General features: G+C 40.3%; 1 protein-coding gene across 1 annotated transcript in view; it reads left to right on the top strand.

Moving 5' to 3' along the window:
* The window catches only part of LOC118799526 (voltage-dependent L-type calcium channel subunit alpha-1D-like), a 77452-nt gene that overhangs the window by 46744 nt on the left and 10805 nt on the right, over window positions 1-19903 (top strand). Inside the window, 9 exon segments of the mRNA XM_036559465.1 lie at window positions 8178-8306; window positions 9239-9304; window positions 9606-9697; window positions 10694-10853; window positions 11732-11859; window positions 13029-13125; window positions 13263-13365; window positions 14775-14876; window positions 18899-19032. Coding sequence (XP_036415358.1) covers window positions 8178-8306; window positions 9239-9304; window positions 9606-9697; window positions 10694-10853; window positions 11732-11859; window positions 13029-13125; window positions 13263-13365; window positions 14775-14876; window positions 18899-19032 — 1011 coding nt within the window.

Here is a 19903-nt window from a genome sequence, read left to right as displayed (position 1 = left end):
TTATCTGATTACTCAAGGGCGTATAAACGTGTTGATCGAATTACTGACAAAATCTTCATTTTCTGCAGTTATCGGATTATGAAGTGCATGTAAACGCACTCATTGACAACTACCATTCAGAGCACACACGGGACCAATGTTCTCAAATTGCTGGAAGGCTCATGATCAGGTTGGAGTTGGATCTTTTAATAAATGTCTGGCCTGGGTTTAAAGGCCACTTTGACATTACAAATCTGGACGTGATCATAGTGGCCGTGGTGTGGTGGAGAGGTGGAGCATTCCTCACATGCAGTGGAAAGCCTTCCTCACTGCTGATGGTGTTTGCTGCTGACTTACGTCTGTCACTACTGTCAAACTTCTGCACATACAACTCCACACACACTTCATCTGTAAGCACACACACAAGCAGCAGCTGACGCAGTGTGTTCAGGTGAATGAGAGATAATGTAGGTGATACTGTAATTTCTTAGATAGTTGATAATAGCATGAACACAGGTGATTATAGAGCCAAGTGAGCATCAGGTGGGTGTCACATGGCTTTGTTATGGTAAATGCACTTAAACACACACACACACCTCTTTTAACAGCTGTCTGAGTGGCAGAGCTGTCTCTCTGGAGTCCTCATTTGTTCACGTGTTGTGTACGTCCCTATAGGTGTTTGTATCGTGTTTATGTGGCTGTGTATACGTTTTGACTTTATATGTGTGTTGTTCGTTGGGTATAAACAGTATATATGTTAGTCTGTGTCCCTATGTAGATGTGTATGTATGTGAGCATGACTCTTTGTGTTGGTGAATGTAGTATGTGTATGTGTTCTGTGTATGTCTTTGTCGCTTTGTGTCAGTGTTCCTACATGTTTCTCCTCTATATACATGTCTGTCTATGGTGATTTGTAGCACTGTTGGTTTCACAAGGACTTAAATGACTCCTGATTGGCTTAGCAATGTTGTATAGCTATATATATATATATATATATATATATATATATATATATATATATATATATATATATATATATGTACACACACACCGATCAGGCGTAACATTATGACCACCTCCTTGTTTCTGCGCTCATTGTCCATTTTATCAACTCCACTTACTATATAGGTGCACTTTGTAGTTCTACAGTTACAGACTGTAGTCCATCTGTTTCTCTGCATACTTTGTTAGCCCCCTTTTACCCTGTTCTTCAGTGGTCAGGACCCCATGGACCCTCACAGAGCAGGTACTATTTGGGTGGTGGATCATTCTCAGCACTGCAGTAACACTGACGTGGTGGTGGTGTGTTAGTGTGTGTTGTGCTGGTCTGAGTGGATCAGACACAGCAGTGCTGCTGGAGTTTTTAAACACCTCAGTGTCACTGCTGGACTGAGAATCGTCCACCAACCAAAAATATCCAGCCAACCGCGTCCTGTGGGCAGCACCCTGTGACCACTGATGAAGGACTAGAGGATGACCAACACAAACTGTGCAGCAGCAGATGAGCTATCGTCTCTGACTTTACATCTACAAGGTGGACTGACAAGGTAGGAGTGTCTAATAGAGTGGACAGTGAGTGGACACAGTGTTTAAAAACTCTAGCAGCACTGCTGTGTCTGATCCACTCAAACCAGCACAACGCACACTAACACACCACCACCACGTCAGTGTTACTGCAGTGCGGAGAATGATCCACCACCCGAATAGTACCTGCTCTGTGAGGGTCCATGGGGGTCCTGACCACTGAAGAACAGGGTAAAAGGGGGCTAACAAAGTATGCAGAGAAACAGATGGACTACAGTCTGTAACTGTAGAACTACAAAGTGCACCTATATAGTAAGTGGAGCTGATAAAATGGACAATGAGCGTAGAAACAAGGAGGTGGTCATAATGTTATCGGTGTGTCTATATATCAGGGTTCCTGCTGATTCTTGAAATGTCTGAAAATTAAAACACATTGAACTTCATTGTAGAAGTTGTGCAGCAACCCTGATATACGCATGTATAATTCATTATTAAAGGCCTTGTGAAGCATGTTTCATCTTTCACCAGGTGTTATTTGTGGCCTGCTGTTGTGCTAATTCAGCCATAGATATAAAACTACTAGATCCAGTACATCAGTTACAACCCTAGTAAGCTAAACAGGTTCTGATCTCATTGTCTGATTGTCTGATCTAGTACCTATTATATCTATGCTCCCTGATCCCCACTCAGGGGTATGTGTGCTGTTCACCCAGTCACAGTGGTGTTTGCCCATCCCCTGTTGCATGCTGGGAAATGTGATTGCCGCGCCACGTGCTAACATTAGTTCATGTTCTGCAGATGGCGCTTGGCCACCCGCTCCATTCTCCTCCGGTTAGTCCCTGCCATGCTGAGTCATAGTGACGTTTGTCCTTCCTCTCTTTCCAAATCTTTCCCCATTCATCTCTTACATTCATCTCCAGACAGAGTGGCCGTGAAGCTCAAAGCTGACGTCACGACCAGTGTAGCTGACTGTGTCCAGTCATGATTAGGGAAGCAAACTGAGGGTCCGATCAAAGATATGGAAGCATTCCAATCATGACAGGAACAGTTGATAGAATTCTAATCTTAAATAGGATAGAAACCTCAAGTTCGATCAGGCAGAATGTAGACAGAATCTACAGTCGTTAGGTCCACTAATTATCCGTCCATTCAGAAATAAGTTTAGCGCTTGTCAGTGGGCAGTTTTAAAAGGCCAAAATCATAGACAACTGAATTTTATCTTGTGCTTTGAAATAAGACTTTAATATAGTATGTAAACAGTTCAGTACATACAGTCTGTATATAGAAACTAACCTGTAAAAGCAGCCCGTTTTGAATTCGTTGCTTTTGTGCTGTCACAAAAGCAGTGTATATATATATATATATATGTATATATATATATATATATATATATATATATATATATATATATATATATGACTTATATATATAAGTCAATGGAACCAGACATTTTTCCAAGTAATTTTGGGCCGTTTCTTTTGGTGCATTCATCATGAAATTTACATGCAATATTAGAGGCAACAGACATGTCAAAAACTGACAAATGACAAAAATGGAGATATGAGGATTTCTTCCGACAGCAGCGATATCCTTCTATTTGGCATACATCTGTTTAGCCCCACCCATTTACACGTAAGTTATAGACAATGTTTCAGTCTCGACAGCTTTCAAAATGAGACAGCCAATCACAACAGAGGTTATTAACATACATCAGTCTTAAATGCACAGTAATAAACACTAATCCTAAGACAGTGGTTCTCAATTCAGTTTTCAGGGCCTCCCAGACACAGAACCCATTTTCACTCCAAACCAATTCGCAGCCTCTGAAATGAAGGAAATATGTGGACCGTCTGGGGGTCTCTGAGGACCAGTTTGAGCCACTGTTGTAAGGGATAAAGAGAAGGTGGAGACGGTCGTGTAAAAATGAATTACAGCTGTTTACAGTACATAAACCTGCACAGATGTCATAAGAGGACATCAGGGAAAATAAAGCTTAATTAAAATGTAAAATATTGGCTTCTTAGAGTGAAATCCAGACAGAGAATCCTCTAAAATCACATGCTCACACTGCAAACCCTGTACGGATCCACTTTGGCTTTATTGGGGTTTTTCTCCAGTCGGTTAAAGGGAGTTTGTGTCTGATGTGTGTGTTGAATGGCGTGTGATCGTGTCTGTCTCTGTTTTACCTCCCTCTAGTGAGCTTTTAGAGCTCAGATGAGAAAGAGAAAGGGATCATGGGTAGAGCAGGTGTGTAGACTTCAGCCAGGCTGCATGACAACTCCGTCTCTCGCGCTTTCGTCTTAGTTTTCCTCTTCCTCCATCATTCTTTTCTATTATTCTGTGCATTTCCCTTGCATTTTTTCCTCCTTTTCTTGCTTTTCATTTTGGACTCGATATTTCTACTTGTTTTTTCTCTCTCATCTATCATCTCCTCTCTACCACTGGGCTATGCATTCTCTTTCTCTTCTTTTATGTTTGAGTTTTTCCTCCTATTTCTCTTTTCCTCTTTTGGATCCTTTTTCTTGTTGTTTCACTTCTCTTTCGGTCTCTCCTCTTGCACTGGACTTTAAGTTTGCATTTTTCTCCTTTTCTTCTTTCCTCTTTCTTTATCGCGCTCTCATCTTTCCTCTTTTGGTCTCTCCTCTTGCACTGGACTGTGAGAGCGCCCCCGAGTGGCGTCTCCTTTTGCAGGATCCTGTCCAACATGCATGAAGATGCTACAGTGCCTATGAGAAACTCAATTCCTGATTTTTTCTGTGTGAAAGAGCGTGAATGGATCTGTATGCAAGTGCGCGTGTGAATATAAAATGCTTGTTGGCTGTTTGGCAATGCTAAAGCGCATGCTTCATCAAATGCTAACGCTAGGAAGTTTAGAAAGCTTATTCTGCATCTTATCATTTCTGCGCATTTTGCATTTCATGAGTCAAATACAGTGCATTACAGTGCAATGTGTAAAAGAGAAGGACGATAGTACTGGACAGTTAGAGGAGGGCCTTGTCTGTCTGGAGTCTGTTCTGTTCTCGCTTCCTGAAGTAGAAGCCTTCACTTTGTTTCATGTTCTTAATAGATTCTATTCTTTATTGTCTGTGTGTATGTATGCGTGTGTGTGTGTGCGTGTGTGTGTATGCGTGTGTGTGTGTGTGAATGTTTGTGTAAGTTAAGACTGCATAGCAGTGGCAAAGGGACATATGACTTTGTATAAGGTTACAGTGAAGTTACTGCTTCATCATCGTCAGATGTTCAGAATGTTGTCATCATCATCATCATCAATGTCAGAGGTCACAGCTGAGACATCATCAGAAGGAGAGAGACTGACCGTTTACTGTTGGGGCCTGCAGGGTCTGACTGAGACCAAGGATGCTCAGAACATGCCTCCATTTCAGGATGCCTGCAAGTGATCTTTAACTGAAATAATAATAATAATAATAATCATAATCATAATAATAATCATAATAATAATAATACATTTGTACATGTCAAAATATTAATGCCAATAAACTACCCCTATAGAAGACATACGGCCTTACAGCTGTTATATGTAAATTTTTTCTTGCATTAGTGCTGGGTAGTATTGATAAAACTGTTGTGACATTTTCCAAAAATGTTATGGTATCAGATGATATTTAATTTTCATTAATAAAATTAATGACCCTATGCTTCCTGAGCACTTGTAATGTCTTAGCTTATTTTGTTCTATTTTTCTCTCTTAAAACATTATCTCTTATTTTTCTCTTTTTACACAAAATGGAACAGCACTGTAACCACAAACTAATCCAAATGTTAAGAAGAGCCATTTTGTCCTTACAACAAAAATCAAACCACCTTGGGAGCCACAACATTTTATGTCCATTTTAACATCTTGACGGTAAAGTATGTGCTAATGTGCTAGTATAGGCTAAAAAAAATAAAATAAATGAAAACACAGACTTACTTTGCTCTGCTTTAAGCTTTAGTTCAGCTATAGTTGCTTTTCTTGCATCTCCAGCAGGAAACTTTTCCACAAAAGTGAGAACAGTTTCTTGTAAAATGTTTCTTAACGTTTGATTTTTTACGAGACTGAAGTCGCTTCTCATTCGCCAGCTTCTTGTTCGAATTTTCTTGCAGCACCATTAAAGGTGGATCTGGAAAAATCGAGCGAGAAGCTGACTATCTTCACAACTTCTTAGTGTTTGTCAGTTTCTTGTTGCAGATTGAACGTATCAGGAAACCAGCAGTCTGTGCGCCAACCTTCAGGGTTAAAAGGGTGAATCAGCAGTTCTACATTAACTCCAGAGTTTAAGACCGTTTATTGTTAAACTGTGTTGAACGATCAGCAGAGCTTTATTTTACTGTAAAGGAGGATTCTTTTATTTTTACCTACAGATCTAATTTGCATGTGGCTCTGAAGCCACGTTACCGCCCCATGAACTAGACCCTAACCGCATGTTTAGTATTTTGAGCTTAATACTATTTTAATAAGTTGTGCTACTTTAATACAATGACCCAAGTAGAAAAAAAATTTAAAAAATATGCGTTATATCATCTGTTTTGCTAAAATATTTTTCATGATGTCAGTATCAGGTTACACCAGTATATATGATATATTGCCCAGCACTACTGTATTATTGGGTATTTGTACAGTATAAATTATGATTATATATATATAGATATGAGATTTGTCATCTCATTACATGTTATGATTGTTGTAGACACTTCATCATCACTGATATAAAGTGTAATGGAGTTGGCTTGTCAGTGAGCTGTCAACACTGTTGCATTCAGATGACAAAATATTAGCATCTCCAGTCCAAGAATTTGGAAGGTCTGATTTAAATTCGTATAGAAGACATTAAAAACAAGTCTGGACCTGCACATCCATCTACAGTACATGATGAATTTAGTGCATGCCTGTTTGGTAACGATTTAGGTTGTACTTGTCAGATGTTTAGAATGTTGTTTTTTGTTGCCTAAGCAAATAAAGTCCTGCTGTTCTGTGCTGTTGCAGTGTTTATGCCCCGTTTGTCACATCAGTTCCCCGAGTCTTTTATGTAGTTCAGCCGGTTGAAATAAGGTTGTGTGGTAGTCCTGTGTGTTATATAATCCCCCATATGTTGTCTGAATATGCTTGACGTGATAGAGCCAGTTTGCTACAGTCATTATGAGCAGAAAAGGGGAGGTTGATGTTTTCTTTGTTTTTGTTTTTGTTTCTGTTTTTTTTTCTTTTTCAATGTTGTGTAATGGGGTCGTCTAACTTTTTGGTGAACGTGCTGTTGATGAGATTCCTGTACGTTGATAAATGTTGTGATGTTACTGACTGTCCGTTGGTGATGCTACGTTAGAGCTTGTGATAAGCTGTCTGTTTAAGAGTTATGCCAACATTGTGAATGTGTTAAAAGGTTTTAGCGGTGTGCTAAGCTAACGTTGTGTGTGTGTGTATGTGTGCGTGTGCGAGTGTGAGTGATTAATGCAGCTCTTTAATTTTAAAGCCCACGGAGGCTCCACAGGTGGATGAGTCGGGGGTAAGATACTCTGCCCCCTACTGGGCCTCGACTATAATTACAGTTTACATTCTTTTATCAGGTTTCCGTTGAAATTCTGTCCTGACTCAACTCAATTTTTACAGTGTAACCTCTGGTATTTCCACCCCTTTTAAGACTTCTGTTTTGTCCTCATACTTTTGCTTTTGGCTTTGGTTCAGTTTACTTTGATTTTTTTTTTTTTATTCTTGGGTTTGCTTTCATGTTTAAGATTTCTTGCTGTTCCTTCGTTCATCGTTTCAACTGTTCTTTGTTGTTTAACGAGCGAAAGTGTCACCCAAACGTGGCGGCGAGTGTGCGGGTGTGTGTCTGTGTGGGGTCGCTGGCCCCTCACGTTTGTAGCGCTGACACTGCTGCATGACGCGGGCCCCATGGGGTCAGGTCGGGTAAGGTGGTGACCTCAGGTTAACCTTGGGGTTGACCCATGGGGTTTGGGGCGCCCCGTAAGGTCGCATGCAGTGACTCTAGGTTAAGAGAGCCATGCTTGTGCCAATGTGTGCAGTTAAGTATGGCCAGGTTTCTTTAATCCAGCATGCCCCTACCTCCTACTTCCTCCTCCTGTTTAAGGACTGCCTCTTACGCTGCAGGTGCCTGGCAGTGCTGCGTTTCTGGACAGTTTTGGCCACTGCGTAACATCATAGCCATTATTTATACTCAGTTTAGCATTTAACTTTCATGGCATGAACAAATAGTGCTTTGAATTGACCTGGTTTGATATTACATTACATTAACGCAATTGCTGTCTTTACCTTCACATCTTTTGACTACAACTGTGTTGTTATATAGTTAAAACATGTGCAACCAACATGTTTACTCAAGTCAGGTCAATTCTGTTTATGTAGCACATTAGAAGCCAAGTGCTGGCCAAAGTGCTGCACAATAAAACAAGTAAATATAAAGCACCAATTTATTCAGTACTATCAGGATCAGCCAAAATGCTGCTGTAGCTGTAGAAACCTATGTAGAACTTATGGCACTTAGTACATCTTTTTTGTGAGCATTCCTAACACAATAATCCAAAACAAGATGACACTCTGATGAGACTCCAGTGTGCCCTCTGCTGGCCAGATGGCTGAAGCACAGCCAGGCACTTTGTGTTTCTCTCTCTGTCTCTCTTTCTCCTGATTGGTGCACTGACTCTGGTCCCTCCCCCTGCAGAACACAGAGGACAGCGCCCGCATCTCCATCACGTTCTTCAGGCTGTTCCGAGTGATGCGATTGGTCAAGTTACTCAGCAGGGGGGAGGGCATTCGTACCCTCCTGTGGACCTTCATCAAGTCCTTCCAGGTCAGAAATCTGAGTCCTCAATACCACCAACATCAAAATATTTCACAGACACAAAGGGTATCAGACAGTATGCCTTTAATAGTAAATAAACTATATGTACTTTATATTTACAGTAGTGTAGATGTAGGTGTAATATGTAACTGCAAATAATATGCAAAGATTCTGTTTAGGATGAAGTAAGGGATATGTATATATATATATATATATATATATATATATATAATATAAATATATATATATATATATATAGTAGACAGATAGTGTCACATCTGCTGCTGACAACGCCCCTCCTAGCCAGCAGAGGTCTCTATCGCCTCAATACTGGTTCAGATCATGCACCTGATTGTAATCAGAAGCCATTTTGTTTAGCATTTACACTCTTTTTTTCAGTTACGCATTGCAAAGTTTTGTTGTTTTTTTCCTCTTGCAATTCTGAGCTGTTTTTTTTTTTCTTGGAGTCTGTATTTCGGTATATCACCTCGGTTTCTGTCTAGTGTTTTGGGACTGTCTGCTGCTTTGATATGGTTGGCCTTCCCTGGCTTTTTTATGCTTTTATACGTATAAACATACATTACATTCATATGTACATATGTTGTATACTTACATATTTTATTAATCCCAAAGGAAATTGCAGATGATGTCATGTTAAACTATAATAAACATCCTGAAACAGCACCACATGCTTTAAAAACAACAAACAGTCTTCAGCCGCCCCAAACGATCTAAAACTAAAACATAATGAAATATTTACAAACCAGTGTAAACATTATTATTGATTATTGCTTTACATTACTAAACATACTATACTATTACTGTTGTACTCACAGAGATTTACCTACAAGTGTGGAACATCACTGAAAATTCATCCCTGATGTTTTAGTATTGAATGGTGTGTTTTAAACTATACTTATGTGTGTTTCTGTTCATGCCAGGCTTTGCCATATGTCGCATTGCTGATCGCCATGCTGTTCTTCATCTATGCTGTCATTGGCATGCAGGTGAGCTTTAGCAGCTGACAGAAACGTGTATCTACTAAAAAGTGTAATAAATGCGTTCTCACACTGTCTCTACTAAACCCTTTACACCCCAGTCACATGTCTATAAAGACCAGTAGACTCATACGCCAAGCTAAAAGAAAAGACAGTAGATCTAAAATTAAACTGAGAACTGTTGACGTTTACAGGATTTTATGTAAATAATAATAGAAATAGATCATGTTAGTAAGTGACTGTGGAATTCCTTTTCCATTTTCAGGTTGAAGCTTTACAGTTGTCCTAATGGGTCATGTGTGTGTTTCAGATATTCGGAAAGATTGCCATGGTGGACGGCACACAGATCAACAGGAACAACAACTTCCAGACTTTTCCACAGGCTGTTCTGCTGCTCTTCAGGTTAGAACAGCTTTTTCATTTCCTGTTTTCATATATCTTGCCGTAGTTTGAAGTGCATTTTGGGTTGAGATTAAATTGGGTTCACTACTCGACTTTTAAAGTCTTAACAGATTATAAAAAGACTGGGCGTCTCACACTGTCTGACAGGTTTCTGCAGATGTTTTGTGCAACAGAAATATTGGGGATCACACACTAAACGATTAGGGATCACACACTACTCAACTTTTAAGGTGCTGCTGAACCGAACGGAGCTCACGGAACTCGTGCAAACTCTCGCAAACTCTTGCGTCCTTACAAGTTGACGCAAATAAACAAACATGGAGCTGCTGCTGCAGTTTTCTCTGCCGTTTGCACTGACACAGTAAAGAAGCAGCAGGTAAACATGTTTAAGTGAGGATCATGGATTTACTTTTAAACTCAACTCATTTAAACTCAACTCATTAAAAAGCTTCGCTCCACATGTGAGAGACTTTTTGCCATTTTTCTTTATTTACTTGCTGTATTTTCTTCTTTCATGCTCTCAGTTTTCATTGGCTGTTGCAGGAGTCTGTTCAGATTGAGACGTTGATGAGTTTACACTAGATTACGCTTAGAGTCGGTAAACTGTTTGATAAACTCTGACTGGTTTAAAATGCGATGGGGAGGCCAAGAATCTGGGTCTGTGCCCCTCACACACGACTCGACTCTCTCTCCAACTGTCGAGTCCAACTGACCCAAAAATCTGCAGACTAGAGCCGACCAGCTCAGACTCGGCCAGACGGAGAATCTGGGCTAAAATTGGGGTAAAAGTCGTGTAGTGTAACCCTGGCTTAACAAGACCCACTTGAAAATGTCTGAAAAAGTGTTTTTATGCATTGTCAAAAAAATTACCAATGTTCTACCACAGACATACACAACTAAATGAATTAGACATATAGCCTAACTGAAGGAATCTGGAGGAGAATGTTCTTCTGATTACGCATCTGTTTTGCGTGCATGTTCGTGTGGTGTGTTTAGATGCGCCACTGGTGAAGCATGGCAGGAGATCATGTTAGCATGTATGCCGGGTAAGCGTTGTGACCCGGAGTCAGACTACAGCCCCGGAGAGGAGATGACCTGTGGCAGCAGCTTCGCCATCGTCTACTTCATCACATTTTACATGCTCTGTGCATTCCTGGTACGTACACACAGCTTCGTCACTGTTCCTGCGATCTGTCACTCTCCACAGCTTAGTTCCAGCCTTAATCCCAGAGTCAAAGACACTTGACTATTATAATCACTGTACAATAATCACACACAAGATGTATGAACATTATCTAAGCCCTGAGTGGGTGTTGTAGAGCCATTTAATCAGTTCAAATTAAATCTGAATATGTGCAAGATTGCAACCTAAAGGCCTTTACACACAGGGCCTCATCTGTTTATATATGTATAACTGTGTAACACATAAATAACTGGTTATTTTGTACGCCAAACTAAATTTTCGGATGTTGAAAAGGCAACACGATTGTATTCGCTCGCTTCCAATCTTCCAAAGTCCCTTGACCAATCACTGTTGTCCTGGGCATTTGCATAACAACAACAAAGATGTCTCATCAGTTGTGTCTCAGCAACTGTAACTTTTTGACAAACATCAGGAGGATTTATTTATCTTCTGATTCATCATGTGTGGCGCTGCATCTCCAAAAGCAGCTCAAACCAAGTGATGAACATTTGAGCTCAAAACATTTTTCTAAAGGGAAAGTAGCTTACCTAATGTCACTGTTTGCCTGTTTTGTGAGGGCATTGGATATTTTTGTGACTTTTGTGAGTGTTTTTATTTCAGTGTGAACGTGCTGACATTATAACAAAATTTTGTTGCGTCCGATGTGTATAAATCTGATGCAAAAAAAGCTTCTAAATGTTTTGCGTTTTAGTGTTGTTATTTGCGTTTACTCTGCAAGGCTGTGCATTATCTGTTCTCACTGATTTATCTTTTAAAGCTGCACTCACACGCACTCTTTGTTTCTCTCTCTCTCTCTCTCTCTCTCTCTCTCTCTCTCTCATGCTATTCAGATCATTAACTTGTTTGTGGCTGTCATCATGGACAACTTTGACTATCTTACCCGTGATTGGTCCATTTTGGGCCCACATCATCTTGATGAGTTTAAGAGGATATGGTCTGAATACGATCCAGAGGCCAAGTGAGTACTGTGTGTGTGTGTGTGTGTGTGTGTGTGTGTGTGTGTGTGTGCGCCTGCACCTGCACCTGCATGCATACAAATGTTTGTAAGTGTGTGTAAACAAGTCTTCATATGAGTGTAAACATGTACACACCTACATACCTATGGAGTTGCCCCGCCCTTTGTGGCTATAACAGCCTCCCCCCTTTTTTACTTTCCATAAGATTTTGGAGTGTGTCTGTGGGAATTTGTTGCTTTTCAGTCAAAAGAGCATTTGTGAGGTCAGGCACTGAGGTTGGACGAGAAGGTCTGGCTCACAATCAACGTTCCAGTTCATGTCATAGGTGTTCAGTGGGGTTGAGGTCAGGGCTCAGTGCAGGCCACTGGAGTTCCTCCACACCAGACTCATCAAACCCTGAAAAACAGCCCCAGCTCATTATCTCCTCCTCCAAACGTTACTGTTGCCAGTGCAATCCGTTGGGTTTTGTTCTCTTGGCATCTGCCAAACCCAGATTCATCCATCAGACTCGCAGATAGGATAATTCATCGATTCAGAGGACACATTTCCACTGTTCTAGAGTCCAGTGGTGTCGTGCTTTACACCACTCCAGTCGACGCTTGGCATTGCGCATAGAATTCTTAGGCTTATGTGCAGATGCTCAGCCATGGATGCCCATTTCATGAAGCTCTCGATGCACAGCTCTTGTGCTGATGTTGCTTCCAGAGGCAGTTTGGAACTCTGTAGTGAACGATGCAACAGAGTATATGTGGTTTTTATGCACTACATTATTCAGCTCTGTGAATTTGCATGGTCTAGCATTTTGTGGCTCAGCTGTTATTGTTCTTCGACGCTTCCATTTCACAATAACAGCACCTACAGTTGACCAAGGCAGACATTTCACTGACTTGTGGCAAGGGTGGCGTTCTGTGCCACGTTTAAAGTCACTGAGCTCTTCAGTATGACTCCTTCTCCCATTCTACTCCCAGTGTTTGTCAATGGAGATTGCATGGCTGTGTGCTTAATTTTGTACTCTTGTTAGCAATGGATGTGGCTGAGGCAACTCAATAATTAGGATGGGTGTCCACATACTTTTGGCCATATCGTTTATGTATTGTTTTCTTTATTTAATATACAAATCTTTTTTTTGTAAAAAAAGATGTATGCATTTTTCTCTCGTTCTCTCTTTCAGGGGAAGAATAAAGCATTTAGATGTGGTGACTCTATTGCGGCGCATTCAGCCTCCTCTGGGCTTTGGAAAGTTGTGTCCACACAGAGTAGCATGCAAGGTTAGTACACATATTCAGACGAGCACAGTACTGTTTTATTGTGGTAATGCTGTCTATTCTTGTATCTGAGTTTAACCTCAGGAGCCCCAGTATTTCTTCAGTGTTTGTGAAGCCTATTTAATCTCCCCCTCTCTCAGCGGCTAGTGGCCATGAACATGCCTCTCAACAGTGACGGCACGGTCATGTTTAACGCTACTCTGTTTGCACTGGTGAGGACCGCCCTGAAGATCAAAACAGAGGGTGAGCCAACACACTCATACATACACAGACACAGTACTTACACACATTTAGACTCAAATTGATATTGACGTATACAGTACTGAGCAAAAGTCTTTACATTAATGCAGTAAAAGTAACAAGAATTTCTAAAAAATAAGTAGTATTGATATCTTGTGAGCTTGTTTGAAGAACACAGATTTGATTCTCGACATCCCCTTGATGCCCCAGCCGTTGATAGATTTGTTCAAACCCTTCAGCAACACGCCTGATTTTACTTAAGAAAGCATTGATTTGCCAGACCAGTCTGCATGAGGAGAGATTTGGAAATACTTAAACACATTTACATATATGAAATCACTACTTATTGTAATGTTATTATTTGTATTTATTCTAATATTAGTGATGTTTTGAGCGAATAAACACAGGTCTACTGCTTTTCAAATATAATTTACTCAGGTGCACAGATGTTTAAGCTTATACACGTGCATAAAAACCTTTAAAATATAAGTATGTTTTTCTGTCACTGTGGGCATATTTGGTCTAACACTGAGAGTACACTTACCAGAAACAGCATACATAGTACATACTAGGGATGGCTATGGTTATTGATTTGTCTATGTTTTTTTTAGAAGTCTTATTCCTCTGTTTGCATCATGCACAGTAATACCCTCAAATTAAAATGTCTTCACATCATGGTCCATTACAGGTTAAATTTTTTTTTTCTTTTCCCTGTAACCCATTCATTCCTGTCTAAAAACTTTTAATTATTTATCTTCATTGATTATCTTTATTTATAAATCACACATGCCTAGAACACAAGGATAAATTACTGAAGTACATACATACATACATCATCTAAACCGCTTATCCTTCTGGCGTGTGGTGGGGTGCTGGAGCCTATGCCAGCTGTCATTGGGCAGAAGGCAGGATACACCCTGGACATTACTGAAGTTACTTATCAAAATATTAAAAGTCGTTTCGAGATTTTTGTTCAAAACAGCTCTGTGGATTGAGTTTGTACAGTGCAGTGTGTGCTAAACTGAACTTCTTATCAGTGTGTTCATTGGTAACCTCTTTCTGAGTGCACTTGCTTCTCATGTTACTTTGCCTGCATCACTGCATTGCGGGGCCTGTACTGGTGCTATGTGTCAGAAAGACATACACAAGTTGTTTTTAAGTACACTTTTTTTACACTGTTTAGTTCCTTTGTTGTTCAAAGTGTTCTGCCAGATTAAATCAACCTACCTATTATAGTGATATTTGAATACAAACGTTTAAAAACACAGATATTGAAATATCAAAAATGAAGAACATGGCCGTCCCTAGCACAAATGTGAACAGACACACACTAACATTAACCTCTCCACATGTCCTCACACAAAAACGCACACATACGTTGGTGTGATTGAGGTGCTGTGTTGTCTGTGCAGGTAACCTGGAACAGGCCAATGAGGAGCTACGGGCCGTCATTAAGAAAATCTGGAAAAGGACCAGTATGAAGCTGCTTGACCAAGTGGTGCCCCCTGCTGGCGGTCAGTCACATGAGCCTGTGCCCCATCAGACCATTTTACTCTCTCTCTCACACACACACACACACACACACATACAAACACACACACACACACACACGTACATTATGTCCTTACTTTACTCTAGCAGGTTGGAAACTTCCTGCATGTTACCTATTACCTTAATCAAAACCACATTTATAATTCTCACATTTATTGAAACATGGCACACTGCTTCTTTGCACCTTGCTAGCACCTTCTTAGCACAGCTTCTTAGCATACAAAGCACAACAACACATGCAGCACTGCAGAGAGCACACACTCGCTTCTACACAGACACAGTAGTGCTCACACACACCAGCAATGGCACTGCTCTGGGTTCTCCTGCTGTTTTCTGCTCTTGTTTTCCTGATTGAATCTCTGCAGCGTGTGTGTCTCCACGCTCTCTTCTCCTGCTTGGCTTTCTTGCTGCGTCTATTTCGGATCTTTGGTGGAGTGTGTATGTGTGTGTGTGTGTGTGTGTGTGTGTGTGTGTGTGTGCGCGCGTGTGTGTGTTAGGGATGGGTTTGAATCTTCCAATATTCATCACAATGTAAAAAATCTAATTGTAAATTTGAATTTCTGTATGCAAATTATATATATATTACTATAAACTTAAGTCTCCTGACTCTACCAGAGGTCAGTGTAAAAGTTGCGTCTTATGTTTTGGTCAGTCTTGTATTCTGTTTAGTCCAAAGAAGGAAGCATGGACAGACAGCTGGAACCGGCTAAACAAACCCTATGTGTTGTGCCTTTCCGGGTAGCATATGGTACAAAGCATAGCTATAGTACATAGGAAGTGTTTCGGAAAAACGGCCATAAACAACAAGGTCAAGCTCATTTTACACTCCACTTGTATAGATTTAATGGAATAAAACTTTCAACGTCATTTATCAGATTTGGTACCGGGTAACTGTTTTCCATCTGAACGATATGAGCTGAAATGTGGTGTGACTAGGTTAGTAATGTTAACTGGGGTCAAATCAGACGATTAGAGTTTGTCTGTTTATGTTAAGGACATCATGCTGGCTGTCCATCTCGGTGTAAATTTCAAGCCACACATCACGTACTATGGATTTGTGATCTGGCTCGGAGGTTTAATGTAGTACAGGAATAGTAAGATGCTGAGTGGTATCACTGTCTCTGGTGACGTCCACTCGTCAGGTCTGGTGTGCTGAAGCTTTTAGCCCTAAAAGATCTTTTCTGGGGAGGATTTGGACTATTTTTCAAATTTGAATATCAACTTTGCCTGAAACGACTATCCCTTGAGTGTGTGTGTGTGTGTGTGTGTGTGTGTGTGTGTGTGTGTGTGTGTTTGTTTATCTGTATGTATGAGTGTGCATATGTTTTGTGTGTGTTTATCTGTGCATATGAGTGTGTATGTGGTGTGTGTGTGTGTGTGTGTGTGTGTGTGTGTGTGTGTGTGTGTGTGTGTGTGTGTGTGTGTGTGTTGGGCTTTGGGCTTGCATGGCATATCAGGCATGCTACATTTTTCCTAGTAAACCAGCACACTCTCTCTCTCTCTCTCTCTCTCTCTCTCTCTGTCTATCTATCTATGTCACACTCTCCCTTTACTCTCTCTGTGCTTGAGCTTTTCCACAGCTTCTGTTCCTCGTTCACTTTTGTATCTGTCTATTTGAAAGCTCTTCAGAATATTCTGAAGCAATTCTGTTTTAGGGTGGTGGCATGGAACTAGTGTTGCCTCTTCTTTCCAAACTCTGTCCCCAACGTGCTTGTTTAAATAGTGACACAGACCCCTGCTTCAGAATGATTCTCTCTCACACACACGCACACACACACACACACACACACATGTAAGGGTGGGCGATATGGCAAAAAATATCTAAAAAAATATATCAAAACAATATTTGAAGACACTTTCATGATAACTGATATATTAGCAGTGTCACATTTTAGGACACAGTGTCATTGATGCAGAGCTCTGCTGTTATGAAGCATTAAAAGCTATTTCTTTGCTAATGGCGCCCCCTTTGTTCAATCTATAGCCTGTGCAACGTGAATGAGTCAGTAAATGAGTTACAAGCCAGTTCCCTGAGGTGCTTTGCATCTGAAAAATTATGTATACAGATATTTTTTTAGCTCCACATTTGCAAAAAGAAAATGCTTGGAAAAAACAATTAAAATGGTAATAATAGACTGCCAGCCAAAGAGCCAAAGGCTACTATGCAGGTTATGCAGTTGTTAACACTGGTATACTGCATCTGTCTTTTTTGTGATCCATGCAGTATACCAGTCATATACTCCGAAAAGCACACTGTACTACAATAAGTGTACTGTGTAATTAAGTGTATTAATTAAGCGTACTGCAATTTATCACAATAGCAATAATATATTGTTATATTACCCACCCGTACACACCCTGCACACAGAAATTGTGCCGCACACATCTTACAAACATTCATTTATACACATGACTACAAACCAGACATGCATAGTCAAACACATCTTGGACACCAATTTGTACATGAATGAAAACAAAGCATGTGTAGTTCCACACGCACACTTAATAGTGCCTTGTGCTTGCTTGCTTGTGCTGAGTAGAATACACAGTAGATGCTTGTACAGCACTTCTAGTCGGTTATAGTCAAGTTTGACCTTCTCAGCAATCTTATTCCTCTACATCACCTCTGCATCACAATAAAGAAGGAATCTAAAGCTTCAGCTGTTGCATCACCTGAAGCTAAAGTAACGACAGCTTGAGTACATTTAAGTAAGCGATTGACCTGCTCCGTATAAAAAATGTATGATGTAGCAACTGTTTGGACAGCTTTACAGAACGATGGCAAAAATCCACCTCTAATTAAAAGCTGTAGCCAGGAATGTCACGGGTATTACATAACTGCCAGTTATCTGAGATAATTGCAGTTATTTTCACTGACTGCAGTCAGTTTCCACATTAGATTTAACGTTAAGCTTAAGCCACAACAAACATAATGTGAACTGAGTTTGATAAGTTTAGGCAAATAATTTACGTAAAAGAAGACATTTGGTGCTCTAACGTGTTTAGAGGGTGGTGAAAGCTAGCTATGTAGCTAATTTGAATGTTTTTAGCATGAATGCTATCAGAATGAGATTTTTTTGGTTATGTTTTCACTCTAAACAAAAAATATTAAGCTTTGCTCAACTATACATGAGTCTATATAACCGAGATATTTGTATCAATGTGTTTGCGCACCCAACTGTGTAGTGTAGCAGTTCAACAGTACTGCAAGTGATACCTAGTAAACACAGCAAGGACCACCTTTGACTTGTACTTTAATGGATGCATATAATGTGAAAGAAAAAGAGAATTAAATTGTTAATCACAATTATTTAGATGACAAATAATCCTCAGGTAAAATTTCATCATCATGACAGCCCCAGCTGTAGCACAGCCTTGGTGAAAATACCGAAATTCAGAGTGTGTTATTCATTTTAAATGGTTTTTATTTTGTATGCATGTGAAAGATCAGACTGTAGATATTGATTAGGTAGATTTTTTTGTTAGCGTGGTCGTTTTTAAGCTGCCTAATTCCGAACAGCTACAAAACTCACAGTTTGCTCTGTAGCATATCATTTTAAACTGGAAACCTAATATTATGTAGCAACTCCAACCTAAATTTATTTAGGTTCAGTGGAATTTTTATCACTGAACTCTAAACTGTATCCCATTTCACAACAGTTGCTATGAAAGAATGCATTTTTGTGTGGAACTTGGATGAATCAGTTACTATCATTTTTCATTAACTCTTCAAGTGCCTGTTAAAAGAAAGCAGTCGACTATGAGAAACACATTTTAGCCATATTTCAGATCAACAGCAGGCGTTTTGCATCAGCAAAGGCTCAGAGGTGAAGGGTAGACGCAGCGTGTGTCTGCAGTGATGCTGTAGGACTGTGCGTTTGATGAAATGAAAGCTCTGGTGCCGTGGGAGTGTGTGTGCGAGTTTGTGTGGGTGAGGTAGCATGCTGACACAGGAGGCGCATGTCTGTGTGGTCTGTTCGTCCAGATGATGAGGTAACCGTGGGGAAGTTCTATGCCACCTTCCTGATACAGGACTACTTTAGGAAATTCAAGAAACGTAAAGAGGAGGGACTGGTCGGCGTGCATCCTGCACAGAACAACACTGCCATCGCACTCCAGGTGAGACGGGCGGCGGGTCTGAGCGTGTGCTGTGGTTTGCGTGTGTATGTGGGTTTAGGTTTGTAGTCAGTGTAAAGGTTTTACGCACCGGAATATTTGAGAACAGTTATTTTGCGTTACACACACAGACGCAATTTTTCATAATTGCGCTGTTATTCAAAAGGCTTGCGTTACAAAAACTGGGGAAAATGGGGAAAGTGATGATGTTGTGTCTGAGTGCCCTTCGTGTCACTATTCGAGAGATGATCAAGTACATTCTGTAAAAACAAGTGTGGACAGTGGAAAACTCTGGAAAGCAGCAATAGTGAGTTGGCTTTTTCTTGACATATGAATGATTTAGCTTAAATTATGATGCATCAGTGTAAAAGTGGTGATGATTTGAATGTATGTATATATGTATGTGTATATACATTTGGTTTGTAGTGTGTGTTTATTCACATTCACCTCCATAAGACTCCCTTCATGTCTTCATTATCTCCATACCCATGGCCAAAACGCCATGAGTATGTTCCTCAGTTTCTCTGCCCTGCTGTGTTTTTATATGTATGCTAAATGAACAGTGGGGACTGATTTAAAATCATCTCTCGTTTTTCTGTGCATTTTTTGTTTTACCAGGTTCCAGCTTAAAGTTTGTATTTAACTGTTAGCCTAGAACTCTGTTAGAATACAGTGCTAAACTAAGGCGTGTCTCTCTCGAGGTCTTAAACGTGCAACAGTGTAATCATTACCACTGGACTCAGCATGTCTGATGTGTTTATCCACAATTTGTTACACCAGAAAGTATTATTGCATATTGAACCACAGTCTGTTCTGGTTACTGTGCTCACAGAACGGTTAGCACTATTCCTTCTTCATTGAGCCAGTTGCATCT

The sequence above is a fragment of the Colossoma macropomum genome, unplaced genomic scaffold, assembly GCF_904425465.1.
Source record: "Colossoma macropomum unplaced genomic scaffold, Colossoma_macropomum, whole genome shotgun sequence".
NCBI lineage: Eukaryota > Metazoa > Chordata > Actinopteri > Characiformes > Serrasalmidae > Colossoma > Colossoma macropomum.
The sequence above is the reverse complement of the archived record's forward strand: the minus strand, read 5'-3'. Positions and strand labels throughout refer to the sequence as shown.